General features: G+C 32.7%; 1 protein-coding gene across 1 annotated transcript; it reads right to left on the bottom strand.

Annotated features, from left to right (window-relative positions):
- LOC145607872 (NEDD8-conjugating enzyme Ubc12-like) lies at positions 1–5,303 on the bottom strand. The gene is made up of 6 exons (XM_081663467.1): positions 5,116–5,303; positions 2,390–2,503; positions 1,453–1,561; positions 680–758; positions 460–576; positions 1–344 (listed from the first exon to the last, which is right to left on the bottom strand). Exons 2-6 carry the CDS (start codon positions 2,496–2,498, stop codon positions 207–209), a joined length of 552 nt encoding a protein of 183 aa, XP_081519593.1. The 5' UTR covers positions 2,499–2,503; positions 5,116–5,303; the 3' UTR covers positions 1–206.
- Positions 5,304–13,450: the final 8,147 nt, after the last annotated feature.

Genomic DNA, 13,450 nt, shown 5'->3' with positions numbered 1-13,450 from the left:
TTCACAAAAAGAGTAAAAGATAAGGTATATTTATTTTGAACAAGAGAAAACCATAAAATTTCATGTCATTTGACTAAATTCTCGTTGCAACACAGTATATACCAAGCATCAAATACACTCCTGGCGAAATTGGTACAGGTTTAATGATATAGTTCCCAGGAAGTCAAACAGCACCCTTCACACCCAAGTTTACAGCATCATAAACATCAAGAACACCTAGGAAACAAAGTTTGACCCACATAACCCCCACCCATAGCTCTTTTCACATTGTTTTCGAAAATTTTCGGATTATCCCTTAACACAGCTGCGGCATCATGATTTAAAGGGTCTTCATAGTTTGGTTGCTGCGTACACAAATAGAATGCCATTATAATGCAAAGCATGTAGCAATAAAAGTTATAAATAAATAAATAAATAAAAATAAATAAAAAATCTCCAGGTAAAGTGAAATGTTAGTACCGTGAAGAGATGATACAACCCATAGATGACAGTGTTAACATTCAAAACAGGTTTCCAGTCTTCTCTTAGAATGTTAAGGCAGACATTACCTTCTAAGTCGATGTTGGGATGGTATACCTGCCAGATGCATACAAAAAGTTGGGTTAAAAATTTCAGAAATGCACATATATCATTTTATGTAACATAAAGACGGTCTTCCATGGATAATCACTCGATTTACCTTTGTCTTGCACTTAACCTTGGGAGGCTCATGAGGATATACAGATGGAACTTGAAAGGTAAATACAAATGTGCCGCCTCTGCAATCAAAAGTTTCCTTAGAATATCAATACACTACGCAACTACTCCCTTTGTCTCTTAAAGTTCTTCCTATTTTGATGGTAATTTTCTCACAAAAGAAAAAAAGTCCAGAAGAACTTTTTGAGATGGAGTGAGTAGATAAGAAGAAAGAAATAAGGAATGTCAATCAAGCATAGCCGAAGAATTATAAATGAAGTTCAATGATCCAAATATAAATATACTAGTGTAATTTTCCTTCACACTAGTATAGTTAAGTTACTTCCTCTGTATCACAACACATGCATTCTTTGGACCTTTGACGCTATTCATTTACTAGCTTTGACTATACTTTATTCTCACATACTCCGCATTAAATTTTAAATCATTGTGTGAAATTTTAGTGTGAATAATTTCAATGTATACTATCAAAAGTTTCATTAAAAAAAAATTCATATCAATAACAATTTTTAGGCAAACATAAAAGTCAAATTGATGCGTTCATTGTGGAATGGAGGTAACATAGAGTCATAGATATAGATTATGACCAAACTCCACCCTCTCCATACCCCACAATTACAAGAAAAATGTGAACAAAGAATAAAGCACTAGTTAGCAATGGCCTATGAATTATGACTGGTATTAAGAGAACACATCAGTCGTGAGACTCGTGATGCAATCCAGGAGATGGCATAATTTAGTTCAAGAGACACTTACAAATAATATCCCTCATCAGGTCGGATTGTAACTTCAAAATTCATCAGGTCATCCTTCCCATTGGGAAATGATATGGTACATGATTTGGGCAGGTTCAGTTCACTGATATCTAGAAAAAGTCAATATATTAGAGCCACAATATGTAAACAGAAGAGGTAACAGTGATGTGCAGCGTAATAATTCCCACATGAAACTATTCTAGTTAAGAATAACAGGTTTCTTGTATTATGCAGAGAGATCAGTTCATATAAACAAGAAACTGGCAAAAAATTGTGACAGAAAACGTGAATCTTGCAAAACACTTCCCAGCGCATAACGTGACATAAATAGTCAACAATAATTCCGGTCAGAACCAGAGCAACTGAGGAGCAAGAATCTCACTGGTCCATCCAACACACACACACACACACAAAAAAAAAAAAAAAAAAAAAAAAAGAGAGAGAGAGAGAGAGAGAGAGAACAAAATCTTTAACCCAGTCTCTTACATAAAACTAATGACATGTTCATATATGCACGAATCTAGACAAATCAAACAATAGTCTGAAGAACCCCATATAAATCATGCGCAGATAATGAAAATGAGTTAGAGAGAACTCTATAACGGTCCGGTAGAAATGATAATTTCCCATGTAATCTATCCAACATTTAGAGATTGATCCTTAAATAAAAAAAAGAATGATAAAAAGTCAAATAAATTTTTTCCCTTCTTGGATCAGCAGGTCTCATACTTAGTGTGCTTGTCGCCTGAAATTAAATTCTTTTAACTTCTGCCTGACAAATATGGAGTAACACCAAAAAGGATGGGGCTCTTGATATTTGAGCCAAACTTCTAGTGCTGAAGGCCATAACTTTGAACACAAGTTACACAGGGCCAAGACTACAGCACCATTAAATATGACCATATAAACCCCAACTACAGCTTTTTAAGAAAGAATACCTTTATGAAGACGTAATTCTCCTGCTGTTTGCTTCCTGACATGGGAATTTCCATTAAGACTTTCAGCATTTTCCTTCTGTTTGGCTTTCACTCTGAACAAGTTAATCATCTTCTCTGAATAAGAAAAGGAAAAGGGTGAGTAACAACCTCAATGGTAATCGCCCACCTAAACTCACAAAAAGGCACAAAATATTGTACATTAATGCAAAAGATCCAGTCATGATACTGATTACTCATATCAGCAGGGTTATTAAACATGAGGCAAAAAATTTAAATGCCATTATATCTAGATTTTCATACATATGAAATCACACACTTATTCATTGACCAGATACAAAGATTCATTATACAAGTACAATTTTAAAGTTTCATTGCTACATAGTCATAACAAAGGAACGGTATTTACAAGTTCTAAACATTGTTATCAAGGTAAGGAAACCTTTAATTCCAAGCAAAGAAACAATATACTTACTCAATTAAACTTAGTTGATTTTAAGGTTGTTCAAATGAGATTTTACATTGATCGATGAAAAAATTAGGATTGGATAGTTAGAATCGAATCATAGGATCGAAAGATTCTACTAAATAGTGAAAATTGTTTTATTAATATTGTAAAATGTGAAACAATATTAATTGTAAAAGACATTATTTTGGTTTTTCTAACATAAGGTCAACACAAATAAGTTGTTTTAACTGTTAAGATTACAAACAATTAATAGCCATAACACAGGTTGTAATTGATAAGATGGGTGTAAGGTTGTCGAAATTCAGGCTTTAAATGTACATGTTGTAAAATTGTTTATGTTTTTATAAGAAAATTAATCAATATATGTAATGATATGGATTATAAATTAAAGGTGTATCTTCTTAGATGTTATAACAGCACTTAGAATCGGTGGATCATAAGATTATAGAGTAGCATTAAGATTCTACCATCAAATTCTTTTACGATCCTAAAATTCCACATACTTCAAGATCTTATTTATGATTCGGATCAATGATGTGTTCAGGCCCATCCCTAAGGCCCGTCCCTAAGCCATGGCAAGAGGGGCTGCTGACTTGAGCACAGGGAGAAGCGGTCTAATTTCATAGTTTAATCCTAACATTAAAGGGTTGTGCAATACATTAGCAACCAAATTTGACTCGATTATCAAATGAAGCTCGAAAAATCACATAATTTAAGGAATATGTGATTCAATTATCAAATTAGGCTCATAATTTTGTTTTCTAGCCAGAGATTCTACATTGATCGATGAAAAAGTAGGATCGGATCGTTCAAATCGAATCGTAGGATCAAAAGATTCTACTAAACAGCAAAAATTGTTTTAATATTGCAAAAATGTGATACAAAATTGCATTTTTCTATTGATATTGATCGTAAAAGACATGTTTTGCTTTTGCTTACATAAGGTCAACATTAACTAGTTATTTTAACTGTGAAGAAAACAAACAATTAAAAGCGATAACACAGGTAGTAATTGATAAGACGGGTGTAAGGTTGTCGAAATTAAGGCTTTAAGTATGATCAAATTTGTTAATAAATATACACTTTGTAATATGAACTTCAAAACTTAATTCTACATATTATAGAGTCGGTGGATCATAAGATTATAGAATAGCATTAAAATTCTACCATCAAATTTTTTTACAATCTGATAAACGCGGGTCTGGGCCACACCCGCAACCAAGAGAGAGAGAGTTCACTTCACAAGATCAAAGGAGGTTCCATCCCAAAACCATATGGCAATAGGAGGAGTAGCCTCTTAGCCTTATAAAGTGTTTAACTCTTTCTTCTTCAACCAATGTGGGACTCTTACATGTGTTACTTGGTGGGATATACTTCAACACTCCCCCTCACATGTAAGGTCCCTTTAAACTCAAGGATTTCTTGATCCAATTCAATTTGGCCCAGAATACTTAATGTCATTAAAGGTCCCAAACTTGGGCCTGACAATATACACAAGCCATTAGAGGTCCCAAACCGTAGGCCTGGCTCTGATACCATGTTAGTGGACCAACTCAACCGAAAGCTTAAGCTGATGGTTGAGGCCCAGGAATATGTTTTATACTCTATCACTTAAGTTTAAGCTTTTGGTTGAGTTGGTCCTCTAACATGGTATCAAGAGCCAGGTCACGAGTTCAAATCTCATCCACCCCTCCTTCAAAGTGGAATTAATTCGCACCAGGTTTGTTGCATCCACATTTCAAGCCCAAAGGGCCTTTCATGTGAGGGGGAGTGATAGAGTATAAAACATATTCCTGGGCCTCAACCATCAGCTTAAGCTTTTGGTTGAGTTGGTCCACTAACACAATCCTAGAATTCTACATACTTAAAGATCCTACTTAAGATTCCGATTGATGATATGATCAGGCCTGTCCCCAAGCCAGGACAGAAGAGGCGGCCACCCTAGGCTCAAGGACAATAAAGGGTTTAGCAATATATTAGCAACCAAATTTGATTCGATTATCAAATAAAGCTCGAAAAAAACACATAATTTAAGGAATATGTGATTCAATTATCAAATTAGGCTCATAATTTTGTTTTCTAGCAACATAATCGCTAGTTATGATATTTCATAATCTTAATATTTAAAACTAATAGTTCAGATATTCAAATACCACACTATCTGCAATGACAATTATTTGAAATAAAATTAAATTAGATCAAAGATAAACCCTAGATTGTGAAATTGATATGATGATTACAAAAAGAAATAAAAACTTACCTTAAAAGGTGATACAAGTACTAGAAGGCGCCCCGATGGAGAACGTCAAGGGCGATTCAACGGAGAACGTTGAATGCGCTTCAATGGAGAGCTGAGAGAGAGGGGGTAGCAAGAGGAGGAGACAGGGGAAACGTTAATTCGTTTTTTGTTTTCTTTTTCCTTAATAAATTATTCACAGAACAATTCAACGGGTTATAGTCTTAGAGCCCCATTAAGAAAAGATAAATTTTTGAAAAGAATGAATCCTACCTACGTTTGTGCTTCAAATATTTACTTACCCTTTGCAATGTCCGGTGTTGTGTTTTAACTTACAAGTAATATATACACTCTCCGTTTTTAAATACTAGCTCCACTTTTCATTTGCGGCCGTTTTTAAATACTTGCTCCATTTGCTTATTTAGAAAGCTTTTACAATATTTAATTAGTTCCTCTAACCCGGTGGTCCCAACATATATTCTCTCTCTTCTAATTCTCTCCACTACTTTTGCCTTCTATAATTTTTTATTCTTCCACCAACCCCACTAAGTCCACTACCTCCATATTTTATTACTTTTTGCCAATTTCGCCTAAAACTCCGCGCATGGAGAAATGGAGCAACTATTTAAAAACGGAGGGAGTATATGGGCTTTCTAAGCTATACCTCTAAGGTATTCGAGTTTCTAAGGTGTACCCATGCTTTTTCAAGTTCCTAAGTTGTGCCCCTCAACTCACTACCATTTGCAGGTTTCATTTGTTTATTTGACCTATGTGACGATGGGCTGGGAATTGAGAGTTTAGGAACCAACTTTTGGGATTGTATGCTTTTGTTGTTAGTTATTTGTATTTGATTTCAGTTTGGCCGATAAGGGTTGTTCTGCCCTTAGCTTTTGAATGTAGTTGATTTGCTTAAGTTTAAGTTCATTCGTTATTTTCTTTTTCATCACTTAGTTTGCGCTAAGGTTAAAACAACTTATTGGATGTGTGAATGAGTTAAACTTAACTTTTAGACTTAGGTTAAGCTTTATTTTGCCAATCAAAGTTAAGTAGCCTCCCGTTCAGGCATATTTTCGCTAACGCTTTCAGTTCTAGAAGGACGAGGTGTTACATAGCCTGCGTCCGCAGATTTTGACGAGTGAACAGCAGCCCACAAAGGTATTGTCACTGCACGTCCTTTGCTTGGCCATCGATTCCATTGAGCATATCCGTGCCACGTCATTTTCTATCGTCCAATCATTAGACAACTTGTGTAATTTATATTTTTTTATTTTTTTCTTTAATAATTTTTAGATTAGAATTTAGGATTTAATAAATACTCAAGGGATATTATTTTTCCCTTATGCCTTTTATATCTTTTATTATTTTACGTTTTTTTTAGTTTTCTCTCTAACCCTAGTTTCTCATGGAATCTTCATGGATTATGGATGATTCTTGGGTTTATTATTTTAATTCATTAAGGTATCTTTATTTCTATTTCTTACTTTTAAATATGTTTTAGTCCTTAGATTTAGTTTTTATTATTTATTTCATGCTAAAGTAGTTTATTTCTAAGGTCAGGAAAACCGGCCATGTTTATATGATGAATCTTGATTGGTAATTTTAATATTTTGATTATTGATTTCTCTAATTGATAGTGTTTTATTGTTAATCTTGCAACTTGATCAATTGTTTGATTAATTTGTTAATAAGAGTTTGAATAGAAAGATCTTACTTTTAGAGGCTAGTTTACTAACAATTAGCAATTCTGATTATGTTAGCGACCGAACTACATGTTGAATTGATATCGTTAAGACCCAACCACAGGCTTAGCAATTTCTCTATTGATTGGTTGAATTGTTATTGATATTTGATAGAATTTTTTAGAACTATAAACATGGTGAACCGTAACCCTAAGTCTTTTTATTAAATGTTTAATTCCTATTTTAATTTAGACTACTTTTCTATCCGAATTTAGTGACTTTTTTAGTTTCTCCCATTTCATAGAGGTTAGATTGAATATCATCTCCTTGTGGATTCGATCCTACTTACCCTACTACATTGTTAGTTGGTTTTGTTAGGAATTTATCTTTAACAGGTGTACGACAACCTATAATAACATTTAATAAGTTTTAATCATAATTTTAAACAACTAATTAAGACTGATTGGGGTTTCATACCGAACCAAAGACTGGTTTTTAAAAAGTCTTGACTCGGGTACCAGATCAGTCCATTTTGTAAGTCCGAACTGATTGTTGAACACCCCTAGCTGCAATAAAATCATGACATACTCCATATTTTTTTTTTTTTTTGATTTGTTTGAGAAATTAGAATAAACTTTAGCCTACTCAATAGTCATAGTCAATGGATAATTCTATGGTAATTATCCTTAAAACGACTATCTATCATTAGCCTACTCAATAAAAATTAGCACTGTATAATTATAGTCATTTTTAGGATAGAATTTTAACATAGTCCATAGTCACGAAATTTTGTATTTTACCACCAAAAAATAACCCACTTTTTGAAAGTATCACCCAATTTTTTTTTTTTATTTTAAATTACCACTCATAAAAGACCAAATAATTAGATTTCACCAGTAAAACCAAAATATCTTTAATTTTCGTGCCAAAAACATGCTCTTTAGAGGTTTTGGGGGTTATATTTGTTCAAAGGGTCCAATTTGAAGTCAAAATTGGCAAATAATTAGCAAAAATAACTCATTGTACGTGTGTCATGCAAACTGAAGTATCTTTTACCATGAAAAATAATTTATTTCTAAAACGAGGTATCTTTTAGTATGCAAAACAAGTTGCTCCTTCGCTGTGCTCCCCCCCCCCCCCCCCCCGGGGTTGGTGGTCGAGATATCATGCTTGCATATCCATCATTTGAGTCTCTAACAATTATTCCCAGAATCTTTGACGGCAGAGAGACCGGGCTAACAATTATTCCCGGGTTGGTGGTCGAGATATCGTGCTTGCATATGCAAAACAAGTTGCTCCTTCCGCTGTGCTCCCCCCCCCCCCCCCGGGTTGGTGGTCAAGATATCGTGCTTGCATATCCATCATTTGAGTCTCTAACAATTATTCCCGGAATCTTTGATGGCAGAGAGGCTGGGTTAACTACCTAGAATGGCCGGTCCCAGATGGCCAATCATCGGTCCCCTTCTAGGAGGCCGAAGCCTAGACCCACCTTTCACCTTGGCTTGGCTACAGTGGTTAACGAGAACTTGTAACCGAGGACTGACAAAACAGGAGACGGGTTGGGGTCAAAAAACAGTTTTTTCTTAGTCGCAAGCCAACTCCAAGATAACTCGAACCGAACTCCTCAAAGGACTCAGTTTTTTGTGGAAAGCTCAACCAGCGAGAAAAATTCTCACTCCCCCAAAAAGAAAACCGAATCAATCTGCCTCCATCTTGAACACGTTCACGAACGCACTCGGAGTTCCGGTGACGCGTACTGTGTAATCAGCCTAACCTCTCCGCCCTCCGCTACACCATTAACTGACCAGACCCCGGGGCACCCACTTTTGGATTTTTTACTTGCCTCGACAACTTGATCCTCTTTTCCGCTCCAACCTTCCCCCGTAGGGTGGGGGTTCGCGTTCCATTCCCAATAATTTTCTAAAGAGCATGTTTTTGGCTCGAAAATCGAAAAAAATAATTTAAAACGTTAAATTTAATTGTTTTTTGAACATAAAGGAATAAAATCTTTTTTTTTTGTTTTTTTTATGGGTGATTATTTAAAAGAAATTTTTTTAAATGGTAATTTCAAAAAGTGGGTTATTTGTAAATGGTAAAATACTACATTTCACAATCTATCTATATACCATACTAAAACTGGGTACACTAGCTCCACGGCTAACATGTGTCCTTTTTTTAGTTTAGTTTATTTTTGGTTAAAAATTGTTACCTGTATATTTGTCAAAAATCCTATTCATATATATTATTGCATATTTTTATATAAGAATATTATATTATACTCCCTCCGTTTTTTAATACTTGCTACACTTTCCTTTTTCGGCCATGTTTAATTACTTGCTCCATTTTCTTTTTTTGGAAAGCTTTTACAATATTTAATTCATTTCTCACACATAGTGGACCCAACATAATATTCTCTCTCCTCCTATTCTTCCACTACTTTTGCTTTTTACAATTTTTTATTCTCTCAACTACCCCATTACCTCTATATTTTATTACTTTCTCCAATTTCTCCTAAAACTCCGCGCGTGGAGAAATGGAGCAAGTATTTAAAAACGGAGGGAGTAATACTTAATTTTACTAGGTTAGTTCCCGTGCCATGCACGGTAATTTTCAGTAACCATTATTAACTTATAATTGTAATACTTCGTATCATTCTAATTAGGTTATTTATAAACAAAAAAATATCTGAAAATATAGTTGACAAATTTTGATCAAGACGAAAAAATGTATTAGATATAAAATATTGTGTTGTAAAAATATGAAATAATATATAAAGATTGAAATGTATGAGAAATAAATTTTATTGGTTGTAGGAGATTTGTGATTAATAGTGACGTGTGTAATATTTTAGTTAAGGTTCCTCTATTTTAGTATATGTACGTACAGTAGATTATTGACAGAATATTATTATTATTATTATTATTATTATTATTATTATTATTATTATTATTATTATTATTATTATTATTATTATTATGACAATTAGTTATCGAAGGGATAATAAAATATACGTTGTTAATTTTCTATAAATATTGATTTTATATGAATACCTTGTAGTAGAATTATGAATTCTAATAAATAACTATATAAACCATTTTTAGATTAAACAATAAATATGATATATTCTTGTAGTGGAATGTACATTTTTTTTAGCTATAAATATTTGTATTGAAGATGTCAAAATATGTTAATTTAAGTAATTATATTGTATAAGATTACGAAAGTATTTTTGTATAAGATTTGTTTCCTTAATAATAACAATTTTTTCAGTAAAAAAATAAAATAATAATATACTAAGGACACACCAGGATATGACACGTGTCATTGCTGGTGTGTCTTTTAGTAAGGACACACCAGGAGATGACACGTGTCATTGCTGGTGTGTCTTTTAGTATATAGTTATTGATGGAAAACTACATAGTCTTTTCCAAAGATAATACATGTCCTGTTTTAGTTTGTTATAATTTTTATTTTTGATTAAATATTGTTATAGTGTACTCCCTCCGTCCCTAAATTACATTCCCGTTTGGAAATTTACACGAGAATTAAGGAGAGAAAAATAAGACAAATAACAATAATTAGATAATGCAATGGGAAGTACAAAGATAGATTAGTTATTACTCATGACATGTCATCAATCCTTTGCAAAAAAAAAAAAAAGGACCAATCACATGCTCCTAATTGAAATTTTTTAACCAATCATATTCATTATAATTTGGCACAAGGATTATGAGTGAGATTAGGTAAGGATGAGTGAGAAAGCATTAAATATACTACAGAGAGAGTTGATTTTGGAATGTAAAACAGAAAAAGAGAGTTGATTAACTAAAAAAAACTTACCAAAAATAGAAAGGAGGAATGTAATTTAGGGATGGAGGGAGTATTTTTTTCAAAAATCTTTTTTCATAAATAATTTTGCATATTTTTGCATAAGAAAGTATTAGTAAAGTACTTATTTTATGATGTCCAATATAATCTTTCTCAACTATAAATAAACAAGTATAAAATCTTTGTAAAATGAATATTATATCTTTAACAAAAAGGAAAAATTGAGGAAAATAATACAACCTTTAGCCTGCTCTATTTATATAATACAAACTTTCGATTATTTTATAATAATATAACCTTTGGGGGTGTCAATATTAAACTAGACAAAAACCTGTAACCTTTTAAACCAAATTAAATAAGTTCAATTTTATAATAATATAACCTTTTATACCAAATTAAATAAGTTCAATTTGGTATATTTAATTTTAATTCAGTAAAAAGCACTACTTTAAAGAAGAAATATAATAGAGAAACAAAAAAAAAAATTATCAACAAAAATAATTTAAATTCGGTAAAAATAATTTGAGTTTAGTAAAAATAATTTATGTTCAGCAAAAATAATTTAAGTTCAATAAAAATAATTTCATTTAATTAAGCAAATATAAGGTGAAGTGAACCGGGCTTAGAAGTTACTCTATTAGTATAATAGGGGTTAGTTTGTATGTGTCATAGGGGATAATTACTCCGTTTTTTACAAGTGGTCACACAGTATGACCAGCTGCACAGAAAATATGTTGTATTGAAGGGGTTATGTTAGAATTTACTTGAGGGGTTCGGTCAGGGGTATAGTTAAATACTCGGTCATGGCTTATTTAAGAGGTTACTTAGTCATGAGTTAACCGAGTTACTCGGTCATGGTTTACTTGAGGGGTTCGATCACGGGTTACTTGAGGGGTTCGGTTAGGGGATAGTTACTCGGTCATGGCCTGGGTTACTTAAGGGGTTACTCGGTTAGGGGTTACTCGGGTTACTCTATTAGAGTTTAATTTAGGGGTTATTTAAGGGGGCTCGGTTAGTGATTACTCGGTTGTCATGGGTTACTTGAGGGATTTGGTTAGGGGTTACTCGGTCATGTGTTACTCGATCATGAGTTACTCGAGTTACTTGATCAGGGGTTTACTCGAGGGGTTCGGTCAGTCAGGGGTTACGAGTCACTCGGTCATGGGTTATTTAAGGGGTTACCTGGCTTGAAGTAACCCGAGTAACCCCTGACCGAGTAACTTGAGTAACCCCGACCACCCGATGTGAATACTCTGAATAGCCACACATAAAAATACTCAAATTAGAAATTGAGGTGACCAGTTGCGCAAATAGAAATGATGGAAAAAATATGACTTAGGGCCTGTTCTCATTGACTGAACTCAGCTGAACTGAACTGAACTGAACCGAACTGAACTCAGCTGAACTGAACTAAACTGAACTGAAATGAATATTTTATAAGAGAAGGAAATTAGGAGCTGAATTGAACTGAACTGAACTGAACTGAGCTGAACTGAACTGAACTGAACTGAGCTGAACTGAGCTGAACTGAACTGAACTGAACTGAGCTGAACTGAACTGAACTGAGCTGAACTGAACTGAACTGAACTGAGCTGAACTGAACTGAACTGAACTGAACAGAACTGAACTCAGCTGAACTGAACTGAACTGAATTTCAACGTAAGAGAACATGCCCTTAATGTAGGTATTGATTGATATTTCATTGAGTTGAATTATTTTTCAAATATTTCCATACAATTTAAGAATAAAAAAAAAAGCTGTTTTCAAATAGTATTTCGTATATCATTATTTTGAGGGTTAAAAATATATGATTAAGACATATTTATAAGTAAATTCAATATTACTCATTAAATCATTTTATTTTAATTTTTTTGTGAAATAAATATGAGTATCAAATTTATAAGTAAATCCAATATTACTCATTAAATCATTTTATTTTTATTTTTTTGTGAAATAAATATGAGTATCAAAATTTGTAAATCGTACATCGTACGAGTGCAATACTAATAGACTAATAGTCTAATTGTCATAACTAATACTCCCTTCGTTTTTAAATACTTGCTCCATTTCTCCATGCGCGAAGTTTTAGGAGAAATTGGAGAAAGAAATAAAATATGGAGGTAGTGGGGTTGGTGAAAGAATAAAAATTTGTAAAAAGTCAAAAATTAGTGGAGAGAATTGAAGGAGAGAGAATATGGAATTAATATTATTGAGTCCACTTGGTGAGAGAAATTAATTAAACTAGATTATTCCCGTGTGATGCACGGATTTCTTTTAAATATAGAGTATATATTTTATGTATTCTTACGTATTAGAAAAACAATTGAGACATACCCATTAGTTGTAAATGCTAATTTTATAAAATTAATTTTGAAGAAGAACAAACCAAATATGAAAATTTAATATATACATAAAAGTTAGATTGTTAATATACAATTTTAATTAAGCAAATAAAAAATAATTTTAAACTTGTAATATATAAAGAAAAATAGAAAAAATATATACAACAAAGTATTTTGTTCAATGAAGCATAAGGGAAATATGTATTAGATACCATTAGTTGGTGATAGAAGAAAAATAAATAAATTAAAGAGTATAGATAAATTGAGAAGAGGAGAAATTAAATTTAAAATTTGAAACCAAAGAAAATACAATGACATCAGATTTTTATTTAGGCGGGAAAACTTCTTTTGTAAAGCTGCCACGTGAAAAATATGATGTATTGTAAAAACATTTCAAATAAGGTAATGGAGCAAGCATTAAAAAACGGCTGCTAAAAAAAAAGTGGAGAAGTATTTAAAAACGAGTAGTTAAAAAAACACATTAAAATATTTTGATCCATCATTTGGTAA

The sequence above is a fragment of the Chenopodium album genome, chromosome 23, assembly GCF_948465745.1.
Source record: "Chenopodium album chromosome 23, dcCheAlbu1.1, whole genome shotgun sequence".
In the NCBI taxonomy this organism is placed as follows: Eukaryota; Viridiplantae; Streptophyta; class Magnoliopsida; order Caryophyllales; family Amaranthaceae; genus Chenopodium; species Chenopodium album.
Note: the sequence above shows the minus strand (reverse complement) of the source record. Positions and strands in the feature narration are given on the sequence as shown.

Excerpts from the sequence above, each read along its gene's own strand:
- LOC145607872 (XM_081663467.1), bottom strand. The coding sequence starts at position 2,498 with ATGATTAACTTGTTCAGAGTGAAAGCCAAACAGAAGGAAAATGCTGAA. Across the intron at positions 577-679 it reads AGGTTAAGTGCAAGACAAAG|GTATACCATCCCAACATCGA; the intron begins GTAAATCGAGTG and ends TGCATCTGGCAG. Across the intron at positions 345-459 it reads GGTTGTATCATCTCTTCACG|CAACCAAACTATGAAGACCC; the intron begins GTACTAACATTT and ends TTGTGTACGCAG.